Source organism: Oryctolagus cuniculus, chromosome 2, assembly GCF_964237555.1.
Source record: "Oryctolagus cuniculus chromosome 2, mOryCun1.1, whole genome shotgun sequence".
NCBI lineage: Eukaryota > Metazoa > Chordata > Mammalia > Lagomorpha > Leporidae > Oryctolagus > Oryctolagus cuniculus.
This window is the reverse complement of record NC_091433.1, coordinates 72,346,522-72,365,969: the sequence shown is the minus strand read 5'-3', so window position 1 is coordinate 72,365,969 and position 19,448 is coordinate 72,346,522. Positions and strand designations below refer to the sequence as shown.

The window sequence follows — 19,448 nt, the reverse complement described above, 5'->3', positions numbered from 1 at the left end:
ACCTCCTGTTTATTTCCCTTCTTGAATCTGAGCTGGTTCTCTGACTCGCTTTCAATAAGAGAAGGTCAGTGACTGTGGGCTACTTCTGAGGCTCAGGCTCAGCGGATTCATGTGCACCCATGTTCCTTCTTGGAATAATGTTTCTGCTGCAAGAGTAAGTCCAGACTAGCCAGCCAGAAGATGGAGACTGTGTGGAGCACAGCATCATCTAATCTAAGGCCAGCCTAGGAAAGCCGACTCTCGCTCACCAGAATGCTGGCTGAAGACCCATGAGCAAGTCCAGCCAAGATCAGCAGAGCCCAGCTCTGATCCACAAAGCCAGCCTGCCAGCTAGCATGTAGATTTATGAGGAACAGTAAGTTGCTATTTTTAAGGAACCAAGTTTTTTTTTGTTTTTTTTGTTTTTTTTTGTTTTTTTGTTTTTTTTTTTTTTTTTTTGACAGGCAGAGTGGATAGTGACAGAGACAGAGAGAGAAAGGTCTTCCTTTTGCCGTTGGTTCACCCTCCAATGGCCGCCGCTGCAGCCGGCGCACCGCGCTGATCCGATGGCAGGAGCCAGGAGCCAGGTGCTTTTCCTGGTCTCCCATGGGGTGCAGGGCCCAAGCACCTGGGCCATCCTCCACTGCACTCCCTGGCCATAGCAGAGAGCTGGCCTGGAAGAGGGGCAACCGGGACAGAATCCGGCGCCCCAACAGGGACTAGAACCCGGTGTGCCGGCGCCGCAAGGTGGAGGATTAGCCTATTGAGCCACGGCGCCGGCTCAAGGAACCAAGTTTTAAAGTGGCAAGCTATTCATACTATTACAGCAAAAGATAATTAATTGATAGAGTACACATAATTTTCAGGCATTAGAAAAATTAATATTTATAACATTACTTTTTTCCAGCAATAGAAAATATATATCAGAAAACAATCCCGCCCCCAGTCCAGTTCTAATTTTTTTCCTCTATTCCTAGTTTTAAGCAGCTGCATTTTGCCAGGGGGATTATTGCCCAATCTGCAAATTATACCAGTTACTGGCATTTTTATGATTTCGTGGAAATCCCTTTTGTGTTGTTTTATTGCATTTCAAATGAATTTGACATCAGGTCAACCTTACCTTGTATGGTCAATAAGTGAATATTTTTATTACCCAGCCAATATTCACCATTTTTTTGAACAAAATTTCCAAAGCCATTTTCATAGTCATTCCAGGCTCTAAAAAAGGAAAGTGAAAGCTGATTTTAGCAAAATCCAAGTGAATATATGAGGTACTCAAGTTGCCCCCCCATGTCCACCGCCAATGTTATCTTGATCAGTTAATTCACTTTCAGTATTATTATTTAGACAGAGTGAAATTCTGTCTTATTAATGACTTCAGGCCTGATGAAAGGGCTTAATTTATCATTCTCACACTTGCTAACCCAAGTCAATCAATAAGTCATAATTAGCACACCTGTTAAAGTTCACACTGCCATCAGATCGCCTCTGAATTACTGTCCAGCCTCCTCCATCAGACATGTCGCAATAAACAGAGAATTCTGCTGGGCTCTGGATAGGCTTGATTTTATAAAACCCACTGCGCTTATATCCATCATTGAAAACCTCTGAACAATCTGTTTGCAAAACAAAGTAATATAATGTTTGTTATGTGACTATTTTTTTAACTTTTATTTAATGAATATAAATTTCCAAAGTACAGTTTATGGATTATGTGGGGAGCAACTGGGACTAGACTGTTACTCGAATTAAGACTTATTCTATGCATCTGCTCTCCCACAATATGGCGCTGGGAGAGGAGGAAACAGCTTCTACACAGCTGCCTCCAGTTCAACCAATAAACAGCAGGACCTGCTCCTGATTGGAGGAGAGCAGCGTACTCAGTGTGTGGGTAGCAGAGTTGGGATTGGTGGAAGAGGACTATAAAGGAGGAGAGAGACAACATGCACCAGGAACATCTATCTGAAGGAACACCTGAGCAGCCCCCGAGAGAGCCGGCCGGCGGTGTGCCGCTCCCCCGAGGAAGTGGGGAAAGTGGCAGGGGGAACCGCCCTTCCACGGAGGTGGAAGGCACAGTAGCCAACCCGGGAAGAACCAGCAGCAAACCCGGGAAGGGCCGAGCAGACAAAAGAACAGCGCAGGGTTTAGTGTCGTTCCTCCACGAAGAGGGGGAGCGACAGATTACAATGGCTTCCCCCCTATAACTTCCCTCCCACCCGCAACCCTCCCCTTTCCTGCTCCCTCTCTCCTTCCATTCACCTCAGGATTCATTTTCAATTCTTTTTATATACAGAAGATCAGTTTAGTATATATATTAAGTAAAGATTTCAACAGTTTGCACCCACATAGAAACACAAAGTGAAAAATACTGTTTGAGTACTAGTTATAGCATTAATTCACAATGTACAGCGCCTTAAGGACAGAGATCCTACATGAGGAGTAAGTGCACAGTGACTCCTGTTGTTGACTTTACAAATTGACACTCTTGTTTATGGCATCAGTAATCACCCTAGGCTCTTGTCATGAGTTGCCAAGACTGTGGAAGGCTTTTGAGTTTGCCAATTCTGATCATATTTAGACAAGGTCATAGTCAAAGTGGAAGTTCTCTCCTCCCTTCAGAGAAAGGTACCTCCTTCTTTGATGACCTGTTCTTTCCTATGTGACTATTTTTTAAAGGAAGCCTTTGAATGAGATTACTCAGTGCCAGGGGAGACAGATAAATACAACGTGTAGATTATTAACTTTTAAAACTATCTTTTTTACCTTCCAGGGGTTGTTAGAAAATTATTTCCTGATTTAATTATTATCTGGCTTCATGATATTATGATGGAAAAAATGAGTGAACTAGGGATTGGTTTTCCATTTATAAATTTTGTAAAAAAAAAATACTAATTACATGTATTCAGTTAATTACAGTATATTTAAGTGGAACATACAGCTTTATTAGGTAACATATTTTTCCTATGGAGCTAAAAGAAAATAGAAATAGAACACCAAGCAAATAATTTGAGTTATCTTGACTCAGAACATTATGGATCATTCTGAACATTTTGAAATGAGCCACAAATAGTAATCTTGTTAGGTTCTTAAAACCTCCCGGTCTCACCAGATTCTTTACTAATGCACTAGAATTTTTAATGATCCACACATTCTCAGATGTTTTTGCTAAAATCTACAAGGCTTTACTATTCCTTTCATCCTTGCATTCTTTTCGTCATGGAGTTTCTTTGATCACTGAAGCAAACAGAGCTACCAATCTGTCATTAAAAACTAATATTTGTGTCTAAGTCACTTTAAGATGGGACAGATTAATCTCCATGGACTCTCACACAGGCTGAACTGCAGAGAATGTGTCAAGCGTGCACTTCTCTAGTGTTCAGACACCCAGGAAGCTGACGCAGTGAGACCACCATAAAGAGGCATTATTAAGAATAACCAGCCACTGACGTTTGAATAAAAAACTGTAACACTGACAACTTTCAGACTGTATCCTAATCATTTTGTTAATTGCCTTTAAAGATTTTATTTATTTATTTGAGAGGTAGAGTTACACATAGAGAAAGGGAGAGACAGAAAGAGAGGTCTTCCATCCGCTGGTTCACTCCCCAAATGTCTGCGACGGCTAGAGCTGGGCCAGTGCAAAGCCATGAGCCAGGAGCTTCTTCCAGGTCTCCCACACGGGTGCAGCGGCCCAGGACTTGAGCCATCTTCCACTGCTTTCCCAGGCCATCAGCAAAGAGCTGAATCGGAAGAGGAGAAGCAGGGACTAGAATTGGTGCCCATATGGGATGCCAGTGCTGCAGGCTGGGGCTTTTACCCACTCTACCGCAGGCAGAATTTGTCATTAAGCATATTTTAAACTTCTGTCTTTATCTTCATTGTTTTAATGTCAAATAGTTTACAATAGCTTTGTTTTGTCACAGATAAAATATATATACATTGGGGGGGGGGGTGTTTGGCATGGCAAGAATCTACTTGGGACACCCACATCCTGTATTTGAGTCTCTGAGTTTGAGCACCAGCTCTGCTCCCTATTCTAGCTTCCTGCTGTGGACACCCTGAGAGGCAGCAGGTGATGGCTCAGATACCTGTGGCCCTGACATCCACCTGCTAGAGATTGAGTTCCAGCCTCCTGGTTTCAGCCTGGCTCAGCCCTGGCTGATGTGGTCATTTGGGGAGTGAACTGGTGGATGGTAGCTCTGTTTCTCTAATAATAATATATACCATTAGTAGTATGTTATTAATATTTACTATATATTAATAGCATACATTAAGGGAATTATTTACTGATATGTAATTATTTTATTATCATTATGTATTTAGTATTATTAAGTATAATATTTAAATATTGATTGTTATATATTATATATTAAATTGGTTGGATAGGCTATTGGGATCAGGAAAGGAAAAAAATAAGAACCTTCACTATTTATAAAGACCTCATGGGGTTGGCAGCAATCATATGCTACTGCTTTGGTAAGATGTTATATGTGAGATGATTTAGGCTTTATTCATCTATTTATTTTCAAGATTGAGAAGCACAAGTGTTCTTTATACAGGCTGAATTACATTTTTAAAAATCCTGAGCCGACAATTAAGCAAAAAGAGTCAATGGCAAAATGATTACACAAAATTTGTTCAATGTTGTTAAAAAGCTTACATCCTGTGGTCAAGTATACGAAACACACTTGTCATTAGAGTAAGCAGATTTTAACCCCATCAGAAAAGGAGTTCTTGATTTAAGATTTAATCTCCTACCAAAGACCTGAATAGTAAAGACTCACAAAGTTCAAACTATTTTCTAGGCAAACATGGAGATGATGAGCTATAAGGTTTGCCAGTGGAAAGCTTTTTAAATATAAAGATTTCTGACAACAGTTTCCATTTGTTTTTATTTTGAGCTGTGAATTTATTTGTTTTCTTGTTTTTGCTTTTATGATTTTCCTGTACCCCAGGAGAAAGTACTAAATAATTTGTCTAAAGTTTGCAGCTACCAGGATGGACAGCTGGACGTCTTGAGGGTCTATACCTCAGACATTACTCATGCTGAACAGCCTCTTGCAAAACCGGGTCTCCTGCAGAGGGGGACCTGGTGGGGCCTTTGTCCTGTTGGCCAGACAGATGTGATTGTCCCCAGTTCACATGAGTTCAGTAACCTTTTAATTCATAGTTCAACAGCACCCAGATGCTTTTAAAAGATACAGTTTAATTATATGATACATAAAAATCATGTGATTTGTTTACAAAAATTGCTTGATTGTAGTAATTAGAGTTTATCTACCTTGAAATGAATCAGATGAATTAGCAAATAATTCATTTAGTAATAACAGAGTAATTTATAATGAAAAATAGAAATATATATTTTTACAGAAATACACATTTTTTTATTTAAGGACACCAAAACCAAATTTTGATGTCAGCAAATTCTTATGTTTCTTATATATTATACACTATGTATGTTGTTATATTCTTATTGAAATTCATATATTTTATTAAGTGTGTGTCCTTGGCAGTTTATTTGCCTAGATGCTGAGAAATGAAGTACAAGTGAACTGTATTTATATATCATATTTTGCTCCTCCTTTCTATTTTATCCTGGTTGCATCATATAAATGATCTTTAAAAAGTTAATTGAAAATGCATATTGTGAAAAAACAATGCACATATTTTTTTAAAATTTTGAACAAAAATAAACATTTTTAATTTAATTTTCCATGCACTTTTTGAAGCTCACTTTTATTTATTTATTTATTTATTGACAGGCAGAGTTAGACAGTGAGAGAAAGAGAGAGAGAAAGGTCTTCCTTCCGTTGGTTTACCCCCCAAATGGCTGCTACAGCCGGCACACTGGGCCGATCTGAAGCCAGGAGCCAGGTGCTTCCTCCTGGTCTCCCATGCGGGTGCAGAGCCCAAGGACCTGGGCCATCCTTCACTGCACTCCTGGGCCATAGCAGAGAGCTGGACTGGAAGAGGAGCAACCAGGACAGAATCTGGTGCCCCGACTGGGACTAGAACCCGGGGTACCGGCACCACAGGCAAAGGATTAGCCAAGTGAGCCACGGTGCCGGCTTGAAGCTCACTTTTAAATGAAGGATGTTAAGTATGAATCTATTGACTTCTGGATTTTTTTTTCGGCCACCACAACCAGAAACATCTATCTAGAATGTCTACCATCTATCTTATCATTATAATGCACACACATACACAACACACACACACACACAAATGATTTGTCTGGACCCTCTCTGTATGTTTCTTCTACTAACTCCTAATTCCTATTTGTAGAGTTAGTTCCGCTCTGAATTTGGCATTTTAATTTCCTGGTAACTGCTGTCTTGACTTATTTCTTGGAGACCTCTAGTTTCCCCAGGTCTGCTCCCCAGCATTCACGCACGGGGACTAGATTATTAGCTCTTAAGCCTCAGTCTCCCTATCACAGACTGCATAGTTCCAGTGACATATATCTGATTACCTGTCTCCTGACATTGTCTGATCCTTGAGTCTGTGTTCATTCCTGATTAGAGTGTGTTGGAATAGATACCCTGAGTCTTGAGCTTGACTTGGAATTGGAATAATGGTATTCCACTTACAGTCATCAGTTCCTTGCTCTTGATACCTGTTTTGTGTAAACTTGTTGTCTTCCTCCCAAGGTGTCAAATAACTGTCTCGTCAGATCCCACAAGTGTGTTTAAAGTGTTTGCCTTTCTCTCACCTGATCTGTTCCACCAATTAAAAATATGTACTTCTGTTCACATTGATTGTATGCCAGTCACCATGTTGCGTCCTGAAGATATACGGAGAAACTAGACGGGTTAGTGGAGGGGGGGTGAGGGGAGGGAGAATGGGACAATTAGGCATGCAGGGACAACACTCCATGGTGAGTGCTAAGATACAAAGTATGCTTTTGGAGTGCGTGGAAGAGGTACCTCATTCAGACTTCAGGATCAGGAAAAAATTCCTGAATGGAGGAATAGGTAAGCTGGGATTTAAAGAATGAATGATGGAGGAAGGGGTAGAATTGAGAAGATGTTGCAGATAGAAAAAAGGCAAGAAAAGTCCCTTCTCAGAAGGGAAGGATGCTGTTGAGAAATTGAGACATACGTAGAGTGCCTGGAATGTAACATGCCAAAGCGAAGCAGGACAGCACCTGATGTCCAGATTCTGCTTCTGCTATGGACTTTTATTACACCTTTGAAAATATGTGTGTATGTATGTATGTATTCCTCCTCTCTATGGTTGACCAATAGCTCTTCAGCCTTCCCCTTCAGTCTGCAATAAACACCATTCTACTGGGCACTTCTGTGAGTTCAACCTTTTCAGATGCCACATATATGTGACATTATATGGTATTTGTCTTTCTGTGGTGGCTTATTCCACTTAACAGAATGTCTTCCAGTTTATTCATATTGTAAACAATAGGATTTTTATTTTTAAGGGCTGAATAGTATTCCATTGTATACTACATTTTCCTTATCTATTCATCCATGATGGACACTTAGGTTGATTCCATATCTTAGCCATTGTGAATAGTACTACAAAGAGCACAGAGTGCAGGGGTCTCCAGCATCCTGATTTCATTTCTCTTTATATCCTGAAGTGGGATTGCTGGATAAGTGATGGCCCGGCCATATACTTCCTTTCCCATACCTATGCTGCCTCCACAAAGCCAATACGCTCCTAACACCAGGGGTCTCTCTGCAATGGTAGTTGTCGCTCCCCCTCTTCATGGAGGAACGACACTAAACCCTGCCTAGGCTTCATATCCTAGTCACGGCACCATTATGTCGCTCCCCCTCTTCGTGGAGGAACGACACAGGACCCTGCGCTGTTCTTTTGTCTGCTCGGCCCTCCCTGGGTTTGCTGCTGGTTCTTCCCGGGTTGGCTACCGTCCCTTCCACCTCCGTGGAAGGGCTGTTCCCCCTGCCACATTCCCCACTTCCGCGGGGGAGCGGCACACTGCCGGCCGGCTCTCTCGGGGGCTGCACAGTTGTTCCCTCAGATGTTCCCCTTAGATGTTCCTGGTGCATGTTGTCTCTCTCCTCCTTTATAGTCCTCCTCCGCCAATCCCAACTCGGCTGCCCACACGCCGAGCACGCTGCTCTCCTCCAATCAGGAGTAAGTCCTACAGTTTATTGGTTGAACTGGAGGCAGCTGTGTAGAAGCTGTTTCTCCCTTCTCAGCGCCATATTGTGGGAGAGCAGATGCATAGAATAAGTCTTAATTCCAGTAACTTAGTCTAGTCCGGGTTGCTCCCCACAGTAGTCCTCTCCATTAATGAACACTTTCAATCCTTTGTTGTTCCTCTTTGAGCGTTTGTGATCCAGGGGTGGCGACATCCCTACAAAGGCCCTTCTTCATACTTTCCCTGTATTCTCTCTGCCCATGTCTCCTACCACTCCTGCTTACATCTTTTTTCCCAGCTTTGATAACAGACTTGGGGGTTTGATTGCTGCATCCTCTGGTCTCTGCTTCCCCAGCCCTAGCCCCTTTTCTGATCTGGCATGCTATTGGAGACAGAGCAACAAGATTGAATATAAAGTTGGAATTTGTGTCGAACTTAAATGGCTAAGATTTTATATATATGCTCCCCATGGAGATTGGGGTCGGAGAGATATTGATATGATAGATAAATCTGTTTCTTTCTGTGAGGACACTTTGTATACAGTAATGCTGCTCCATCCTCATGTACTCTTTATATCTGTACATGCATACCCGATGCTTCTGTGTCCAAATTTCATCTTTTTTATTAAAACTTATACTTCTTATTTCAAAGTTTTGTTTTTCTTTTTTTAAAAAAATATTTATTTATCTGAAAGTTAGAGTGAGTGAGAGAGACAGAGAGAGAAATCTTCCACCTACTGGCTCTGTTCTCAAATGCCTAAATGGCAGGGGCTAGGCCAGGCTGAAGCCAGGAACTCAGAACTCCATCTGGGTCTCCATGTGTGTGGCGGGGGTGTAAGTTCTTGGGCCATTTTCCACTGCCTTCCCAGTGCATTAGCAGGGAGATGGACTGAAAGTGGAGCAGCCAGTACTTGAATCAGCACTCTGATATGGGATGCCAGTGTTGTAAGTGGTATCTTAACCCACTGAGACACAACAACAGCTCCAAATTTCCCCTCTTATAAAGATATAAGTAGGCCTCATTTTAGCTTAATTGCCTGTTTAAAAAAAAAGATTTATTTACCTATTTGAAAGGCAGAGTTACAGAGAGAAAAAAGGAGAGACAGAGACAGGTCTTCCATCTACAGGTTGGTTAGATCTTCCATCCCCCAATGGCTGCAACAACCAAAGCTGGGCCAGGCCAAAGCCAGCCAGGAACTTCTTCTGGATCTCCTGTGTGAGTTCAGGGGCCCAAGCACTCGAGCCATCTTCTGCTGCTTTCCCTGGTGCTTTAGCAGGGAGCTGGATCAGAGCAGCCAGGACTCTAACTGGCACCCATATGCAATGCCAGCGCTGCAGGCCATGGCTTTAACCCACTGAGTCATAGCACCACCTCTTTTGCACAAGACCTATCTCCAAACTCACTCACGTTCATAGGTACAGGGGTTAGGGTTTCAACATATGAATTTTAATTGGAAACACTTTCTGTGAATCAATTCTTGAATCGTTCACAATGATTGACCCAGTCAACTCAGTGAGCTCCTACCTGGCAATATATGTCTTATTGACATTTTCCACAGTCTCATGGTTTTAGAATATTTTTTTCAAGGATATTCTTATAATGAATATAGACTTGAATGATAGAAATAGTGCCTCCCTCTGTAGCAGACAGCAGGTTTGCTTGCTATCCATCATAATAATATCAATAACATCTTCCTCTGGGGCAAAGGCTGGAAGGTTGGAAAATACTAGCATTTCCTGAGCTTAGAGTTCCTCAGCCATGACATAGTTCACTGCTTGCACATTTTCCCTCTGAGTAGTGGGAGCCAAAAAACATTGATGCAGACACAAGACTCATTCATGCCTCTGACCCAGGAAGCACGTATCTTCTGATGGGGTCCAACCAAGCCAACACGTTAGGTGGCCAATGGAATAAAATTGACTCTTCGCTGTTCTTGATCAGCATCACTATTTCAGAAGGTCACTAGATGATTCTAATGAGTAGCAGTGCCTAAGAAACATGGTCTCTCAGGAATCCAGACTGATTCTGCTTCCTGGGCCTTCTTTTATGGTCTTCCTAATAACCTTCACTATCAAACAGGGTGAAAACACTCAGCATCTCTGCTTTTTTTTTCATAGCTGTCTACTTTGCTGCCTTGCCCTTTGAGTCAGACTGCTTCTGCTCAGCCCTGCACGTAGACATGTTAGCCATCAGAGGCATTCTGGTTGCAGCTTGTGGATTCTGCAAACAAGCCCTTACTGGAAGCTTGCCTCCCACAGAGAAGATAAGGAGGCATGCAATGATTGTTTTATTAAGGATTTACAGGAGCAGCTTGACCAGGCCCCTGTGCACAAAGTCATGTAACCGAGGACAGAGACCCTTGCTGGCACTTGGCCATCTGTAGCAGTGTGTCACCTCTTGCTCTCCCGCTTCCTCTTTCCTGCCCCCTTGTACTTAAAAAAGGCCTATTACAAGGCGTGGGCAAACTGGCTTCTTTAGTGGGAGAGCTGAGCCATGTTCTTGGTCTACCAGAACACAAGGGTCCAGTACCATTTTTTTCTGTGCTGCAACACACCACCATTGAGTTCTGGGGTTTTTCACGTGGTGAGTAGATGAGCTTGGACTCTGTAACTATTGTAGTTTTCTTCAGTTCTGATTCCTCTTTCCTTGTCCTCTGAGACTTCTTCAGACAGTCCCCTTGCTTCCCAAGCCATTTCTACCTGAACGGTGTCTGATTCTTTGTTCCATGTCCCATCCACACCCTCTACCCATCCCCACTACCACAGGCCAGAGGGCCTGGCCTCCTTCTGATCTCCAAAGTGGGGACTGTATGGCAGCAGTTGGACTCCAGGAATAAAGCATAATAGATAAAGATGCTATCAACAGAGGGTCAGCAGCCGAGAGCAAAGGGACCATTTTATTAAAGCACAAGTTCTAAGGTTTTACAATGTTCCTATTGTACACTAGTGTGTTTATGGATGTTTTAATGCCCAGAAGTTTGTCATCTCTTTGGCCTCTACAATCTTTCAATTATAGTCAAATATACTTCTCAATGTATTTTTTTTCTTATCTTGCTGATCCTGTTTCTGTTATTGCCTTGCTTTCATTCATAAATATGAAGATGCACTATGTCCCAGGCACTCTGATAATCCACAGAGAGGTAAAGATATCAAATGTCCCAGACCTTGCAAAGTGCCCAGTTAATTGACCAAGACAGACCCAGGAACAGCTAAATTATAATACATGGTAGTGATGCTAGAGTAGACATATGAACAAAGTACTCTAGACAGCATTGTCCATTTCTGACAGCCATTGGTTTTACTTTCAAAAAATTACTTTTACTTCCGGAAAAAGTCAAATGAACACTTTTCCATAGTGAATATGTGCAGTGATCTGTATAACATGTTGACAGTTTAAGACCTTTTAGTTTCTGGGGAGAAGCACTGGCCTAATCAAATGTAAAATTACCGAACTATAAAATGCACACATTAAAACTACTCTTTTATCTTGTTTAATAATTCTGGTCCTTTCCCCCTTCCTGCTTTTTCATTCTTATCTACCACCCCAAAACACATCAGGGTTTCAGAAAGAAAAGCCATATCAGAAGGAAAGATATGCAAATAGAGTTCAAACATGAAACTTCGCAATTATAAGCTGCTATTTGTAAGCTATTTTAACAATATATTTTATTATAACAATATATTTTATTATCTTGATTTCTTGTTGAACTATAGACACTCTCAGATATTTAATCTTACATTAAATATTCCCTGAGGAGATAACAGAGAAAAAGAGTAAAATGTGGAAGAAGGCATTGAATATTGATGAAGTGCTTTATGTTCTTGTCACTGGGATAGGAAACGCCCCTTAACAAGAACTGAAGTGAACAAATTACTAGCACCATCATTGCACACGGGTATGTAAGTTACTGACACTGTTAAGAAAAGTCACGTCTGACCTGCATATTGCCTCTTGCCTCCAAGGTCAATGACGCTATTCTCCTCTCCCTTGTCAAGGAACTGGACTTCTTTCTCTAGCAAAAGCTGTGCAATTTTGATCTGTTGCTGTTTGACCCGGGTCTCAAGCAGGTGCACCTGGGCTCTGAGCCGCGCCTCTTCTTGGGAGCAGTTGTCCAGAGCCTGCAAAGAAATGGGCACCTCATTTGTGTGGAAAATAAGTGCTGCTATTAATTAGAATAAATCACTGATCCAATTTTGTCTCTAATTCCCATATTAGAATAACATTCCAAGCAGAAAGAAGTTTGAAAGATTCTAATACGGTTTAAAGAGTAAAATTTTACCATGCTTAAGCACCTGAACTCAATAAATAAAGTAACAAATAATCAGAATGGCTAAATTAAAAGCTTTATCACTGTTTCTCATTTTATCCTCGTAACAACTCATTGAGGCAGGAATGGGCTGAGTCCTGATGGGAAGGCTCCCTCATGGATACCCTGAAGACGTGAGAAGTCAGGATCCAAATCCAGTTCAAAGATCGTGCTCTCAACCTCTTCATGGTGTGCTTTTTAAACTGTGGAGTTGGGCAGGCATTTGGCACAGTGTAAGATTCTGCTTGAGACACCCAGGTACCATATTCGAGTCCTGGCTCTGCTTCCTGCGGATACATACTCTGAGAGGCAGCAGGTGATATTTCAAGTACTTGGGTCTCTGCCATCCACATGGGAGACCTGGATTAAATTCCTGGCTCCTAGTTCCAGCCTGGTCCAGACCTGACTGTTGCAGGTTTTTAGGGAGTAAAACAGCATATGGGAGATTTCACTATGTGTCTCTGTCTTTTCTCTTTCTTTTTCAAATAAACACAAATAAATAAATAAAATTTATAAATAAAGGATTTGAGGGGCCAGTGTTGAGCATAGTAGGCTAAGCCTACTGGCATTTCATGCAGTGCTGGTATCCTATTTGGGTGCCAGTTCAAGTCCTAGCTGCTCCAATATGCCACCCATATTGGAGATCCAGACAGAGTTCTTGGTCCTAGCTTCGACCTGGCCCACCCCTGGCTGGTGTGAATAATTGAGGAGTGAAACAGAAGATTGAAGATGTCTCTTCCTCTTGGGCCCCTGAACCCATGTGGGAGACCTGGAAAAGCTCCCGGATCCTGGCTTCAGGTGGGCCCAGCTTCAGCCATTGTGGCCATTTGGGGAGTGAATCAGTTGATGGAAAACCTTTCTCTCTGTCTCTCCCTCTCTCTATCCCTAACTCTTCTTCTCAAATAAATAAATCTATTTTAAAAAGAAAGAGTAAAATGCTTCACAGAAGTTAATTGTGTCATTGGTATTTTGACTCCAAAACAAATTAGATTTTTGAGGGACCTTTGATTATAAACATTTTAAAAATATAATCTCATTGGGATAATGTGAAGATGAACAGTATCCTTATTAGGGATGCTAACTTAAACCCTCACCTCCCCAGGTATTTCGTCCATTTATTTTCCTGTTGCTGGAAATTCTACTGAACTCACTTTAACTTTTTTGTTTACACATTATTCTTCCCACAGATACTTCAAATTGGTCCAGGTAAGCCTTTTACCTTCTCTTAAAAGACAAATAACCCAGGAATGTTGTAAATGAAAGGGTTTATAAGCCCCTTTGTAATGTGGCATCTGACTGAACAGAGCAGAGCTCTCTAAAGAAAATTTGACAGGTGAATTGGATTCTGAGGACTAGAAACTTCATCAGGGCTCTTGGGTACTCAATTCTGGGACAGCTACTACGACTAATGAAAAGGGAGCAAAAGGTCATTTTCTTTTACTATTTTCTCATTTTTACTTTGATATCTCTATTTGTGGCTTATGTTCTTCTCCAGCAAAAATTAATGCTTACTCCTGAGAAATTATGAATTTTAATATGTAATTGCATTGCATTGCCTTTGTACAGGTTATTTTCTAAAGCAGTCATTCAATTCAAAACCCAGATCAAAGCAGGCATTTCAATTCCACAATAGTTTTTACAATAAGCTTACCCAGCTTTCGCCATCTATTACTAGAGCGGTGACAATAATGAAAACGAGCATCTTCGCCATTTTCTCCACTGAAAGAACTGTGAGAACAAAACGCATGTGTTAACTTATCACCTTGAATCTTTCATGAGAGCAGAGTTGGGTTCGGACTAGGCAGCTCCAGGAGGTCAGATGCAGCTCCAGGCCGTGCCCAGTCTGAGAGTCACTGGGGAAATCCTTACTTTCCCAGCCTTCAGCTGCACAAAATGGCATCTTAAATAGAACTAAATACATCTGATCACAGGAAAAGAGAGGGGGCGCTCTGGCTGTTTTAGTGGTCCTGATAGCTGATCTGCTTGTATGATCATGTGGAAAACAGTCTCTGTCAGCAGCAATACCAGGTCTATAGTTTGGCTGAGTCATTTTTAGCTGTTTGACCTCAGGCTAAAGTACTCCTGATCTGTGAAGTGGACACAGTAATTCCTACCTTACCCTGGCAGATGTGCTAAATTAGTAATAACTCATTTTGTATCCGGATAGCATTTCATTTTTAAAAGAACAAGAACAAAAAGAAAGTTATAACAAATTAGAAGTGATTTACACTGTTTTTCCCAAAGTCTAATGTGTAGACAAGAAATCAAGATAATATACAATGTTAAGACCTGCTTATAGTTGTGAAGGAGGGAATGGGTATTTTGGCACAGCGGGTTAAGCTGTCATTGGGATGCCCACATCTCATATTTGAAAGTCTGTTGGAGCCATGGGTCCTCCACTTCCCATGCCTGCAAGGCCAAGAGGATGGCCTAAGTGTTTGACTTTCTTCCACCCATAGTGGAGATCCAGACAGAGTTCTTGGTCCTAGCTTCAGCCTGGCCCACCCCTGGCTGGAGTGAATAACTGGGGAGTAAAACAGCAGATGGAAGATGTCTCTGTCTTTCTCCCTCACTCTTTCAAATAAATAAATAAATAAATCGTTTTTTTAAAGTTGTGGAGGACAGTTTTCACTTTTTGAGATTTTTTTAAAAAGATCTTATTTCTTTATTTATTTGAGAGGTAGAGTTACGGTGAGAGAGAGAGACAGAGAGAAAGGTCTTTCTTCCATTGGTTCACTCCCCAGATGGCTGCAACAGCTGGAGCTGCGCCAATTCAAAGTCAGGAGCCACAGGAGTTTCTTCCTGGTCTCCCATGTGGGTGCAGGGGCCCAAACACTTGGGCAATCCTCCACTGCACTCCTGGGCCACAGCAGAGAGCTGGATTGGAAGTGGAGCAGCCAGGACTAGAACCAGCGCGCATATGGGATGCTGGTGCCACAGGCGGAGGATTAACTCATTGCGCCATGGCACCGGCCCCTTTGAGATTATTTTAAAATCAATCTTGGATTAATGAGTCTTGATGTAAACTTTGCTAATCTTTAAAATAGCTTCTGTGTGGCCGGCGCCGCGCCTCACTAGGCTAATCCTCCGCCTAGCGGCGCTGGCACACCGGGTTCTAGTCCCGGTCGGGGCGCCGGATTCTGTCCCGGTTGCCCCTCTTCCAGGCCAGCCCTCTGCTGTGGCCCGGGAGTGCAGTGGAGGATGGCCCAGGTGCTTGGGCCCTGCACCCCATGGGAGACCAGGAAAAGCACCTGGCTCCTGGCTCCTGCCATCGGATCGGTGCGGTGCGCCGGCCGCAGCGCGCCGGCCGCGGCGGCCATTGGAGGGTGAACCAACGGCAAAGGAAGACCTTTCTCTCTGTCTCTCTCTCTCACTGTCCACTCTGCCTGTCAAAAAAAAATAAATAAATAAAAAATAAAAAAAAAATAAAATAGCTTCTGTGTACTACCATAATTGTGAGTTTTCCTAATTTAAAAGCTAGGAAGTCTAGAAGGACATAGAGGCCACAAAACACAGCCTTGTCCAGTGAACATCACTCTGTCCCTCAACGTGGCTGTGACTTATTTGCTTGCTCCTGGAGCACACCCTCCTCCAAAAGGACTTCACATGTATGAGGCTGGAGAGGAGAAAGAGACAATTGCACAGAGCAATCCTAGGAAGCAGCAGGCAGAGGCCGCAGGCGCTATGCATCAGTTTCAGTACTATGCTAGGTGCTGTGGAAGAAGAAAGTGGTTGCCCCAGCAAGGTAATGGTTTTGGAGGAAAAATAAAAGTAAATATTAATACCGAAATTTAAGACAGTATAAGTGAAGTATGCATGAAGCCATATGTAATTAAATATAAAACTAAACTTTCCCAGTCAACGCCTCAAGGCAGAATTACTTCCTCTTCTATGATACCACAATACTACATCTACAGACCAACACAGCATTTATTCACTCAACAAATATTGTGTACCTACTGTGTCCAGGTTGTTACCTGTATTAATTGTTGTGTCCCCAGCATTTCACTCATTGTGCTGGGACAGACTTTGGCCCTATGGTTAAAACCCTTGCATCTCATATTGGAGGGCCTGGGGTGAGTCCCAGCTCTGCCCTCAGTCCCAGCTTCTTGCTAATGTATATTTAGAGACACAGCTGGTGATATCTCAGGTAGTTGGGTCCCTGTCACCCTCGTGGGGGACCTGGATTGAGTTCTGGCCTGGCCTGTGTCGGCCGTTGGGAGAATCTGGGGGAGTGAGTGGGAGTTCTCTGCCTCTCAAATAAATACAGCTTTTAAAAAGAAACTTTCTATGGAGACCCCAATAACATTTCATTGTTGTCTCTACAGAAATTATTCCCCAAGTGGTAAAAATTTTTCTCAGAAGGGAAAATGTGATTTCCTTGCTGTAAAACTAATCTTTATTAACATTCCTTCCCCTGTTTATCCAGGTCAATGGGAAAATTTTTGAATTTTTGAAAAAATGTTTGAAAATAAATGTTAGATTTTCAACTTCTAGTTGGATTGAAACATGAGTTTGTCTTTTCTTCTCATAAAACCTTATTAGAAAAGGTGACAAGACAAATGCAAAAGATACCTATTGACAAAATCAAAGCCAATGGGAGAGGAGAAAACACCAGGTGTATGGTAAAATTGTATTTATTGCTTTAAGAAATCTGCTTTGAAACTCTGGTCTCGGGGGCTGGTGTTGTGCGAGACAGGTAAAGCTACTTCCTGTGTTGTAGGCATCCTATATGGGCATTAGTTTGTGTCCTGGTTGCTCCATTTCTGATCCAGCTCCTGCATGGGAAAACAGTGGACGATGGCCCAAGTGTCTGGGCTCAAGCCACACATGTGGAAGACTTGGACAAAGCTCATGGCTTCACCCTGGCCCAGCACTGGCTATTGTGCCATCTGGGGAGTAAACCAGTGAATCAAAGATTTCTCTCTTTCCCCCCCTCTCTGTAGCTCTTGCTAAATAAATAAATAAATATAAAATAAAAAAGAACAAAGAAAAGAAATTGTGGTCTGTATCATTCTAGTAAATCATTATTTATTCTGTAAATCTGGCCTACAGGAAAGTTGTATCAAATCCTCCTGTTCCTTACTCTGTAATTAGTTGTATTTCTTTTATAATGATTGCTTTAGATTTTTTCAGATCTTTTAATTATTACCAACATTAAAATTAGTTCTAAATGACTATTTTTTGATGGACTATATTATTTGATATACATTACTTTAAAATTATAAAGTTTAATTCCCTCCCCACTCAAATTTTTTTTTTTTTTTTGACAGGCAGAGTGGACAGTGAGAGAGCGAGATAGAGAGAAAGGTCTTCCTTTGCCGTTGGTTCACCCCCAATGGCTGCTGCGGCCAGTGCGCTGCGTCCAGTGCACCGCACTGATCCGAAGCCAGGAGCCAGGTGCTTCTCCTGGTCTCCCATGCGGGTGCAGGGCCCAAGGACTTGGGCCATCCTCCACTGCCTTCCCGGGCCACAGCAGAGCGCTGGACTGGAAGAGGAGCAACCGGACAGAATCCGGCGCCCCGACCAGGACTAGAACCTGTGGTGCCAGCACTGCAGGTAGAAGATTAGCCTAGTGAGCCACGGCGCCGGCCTCAAATTGTTTAAATTAGCTAATTACACTATGTTAAGCTTAAAGGCAAGAATATTGTTTGAAAATGAAAAGTTCTGCAGTTAATATGCAACTTTTAAAAACACAATTACAAAAATATATTAGTAGCATGTGAAATTGCAAAAATAGTATGTTCTAAATAAGCTACTTTAAAAGAATAGGAGATAGGGCCAGCGCTGTGGCTCAATAGACTAACCCTCCGCCTTGCGGCGCTGGCACACCGGGTTCTAGTCCCAGTCGGGGCGCCGAATTCTGTCCCGGTTGCCCCTCTTCCAGGCCAGCTCTCTGCTGTGGCCAGGAAGTGCAGTGGAGGATGGCCCAAGTGCCTGGGCCCTGCACCCCATGGGAGACCAGGAGAAGCACCTGGCTCCTGCCTTCGGATCAGCGCGATGCACCGGCTTCAGCACGCTGGTCACGGTGGCCATTGGAGGGTGAACCAACGGCAAAACAAAGACCTTTCTCTCTCTCTCTCTCTCTCTCTCTCTCTCTCACTGTCCACTTTGCCTATCAAAAAAAAAAAAAAAAAGAATAGGAGATAAAGTAATTTTAAAAAGAAGAGAAAAATCACTAAATGTATGAGTTTACTTTTAGTTATTGAAGGAAGCATGTTTACTAAGTTAGTGTTCGAAATGGACTATAACCCTAATGTAAGACAGTTAAAATTTACCCATAAACACAGTTTAGAGACTCCTTTTAGGCTACTACCTTCCAATTATTTCTTTTTCTGAAAGTGGAAAATAATTGTATCTTTGTTACTTATCTGAAGAATTAATATTCAATGAAAGCCTTAGAAAAGCAAAATATGTTATAATTCTAAATAGTAAAAGAAAAGCATCTCTAAAGTTTTTACTTCTGGAGTGAAAATAAGTGGCCTATTTTATATGGAAATTGTAAATCCTATGACTTACATAAAACTTCTATCTGATTTATTCAAAACATAAAGGGAATAAAAAGTAGATACAATTCTAAATCTCTTTTCCAAGTTGCAAAAACAGCCTCCCCCAAAAGCCAATGATTATTTCTTTAGCAATCATATCTTTGAAATAAATTAGCATTATTAAAGTCTTATCAGAATTGCAGAGACATAAAATAACTTGCCTAAAGTCAGAGGTGAGTCAGAGATACAGTTCAGGTCCAGTCCAGCCACTCTGCCACCCAGAATCCTCTAACTGGGCTCAGAACTTGTAATAATTTCTCCATCATTTGATTAGAAGTGGGGCAATGTTGATTCTGGCTTTAATCCAGTAACAAGCATAAGAGAAAATCAGCTTAACTGGAAGGAAAACTTAAGAGAAAAAAAGGAGATTCAAGGACAAATCCCAACACTCTAATATTTTCTTTCTTCCCTCCTCTTATTTGTATGAGTTTTTATGAAAGATTCATTGATACAACTTTATAAAGATATGACTTTTTAAAACTATCACAATTGA

The 19,448-nt window shown here is 41.9% G+C and overlaps 1 protein-coding gene across 1 annotated transcript in view; it reads right to left on the bottom strand.

Annotated features, from left to right (window-relative positions):
• FGL1 (fibrinogen like 1) overlaps positions 1-19,232 on the bottom strand; it is a 31,171-nt gene extending 11,939 nt beyond the window's left edge. Inside the window, exons 1-5 of the mRNA XM_002709340.5 lie at positions 19,117-19,232; positions 14,059-14,135; positions 12,039-12,219; positions 1,436-1,595; positions 1,100-1,197 (exon numbers count right to left, since the gene is read on the bottom strand). Coding sequence (XP_002709386.1) covers positions 1,100-1,197; positions 1,436-1,595; positions 12,039-12,219; positions 14,059-14,118 — 499 coding nt within the window. The 5' untranslated portion in view covers positions 14,119-14,135; positions 19,117-19,232. The remainder of the gene's footprint in view (positions 1-1,099; positions 1,198-1,435; positions 1,596-12,038; positions 12,220-14,058; positions 14,136-19,116) is intronic.
• Between the last annotated feature and the right edge of the window lie 216 nt (positions 19,233-19,448).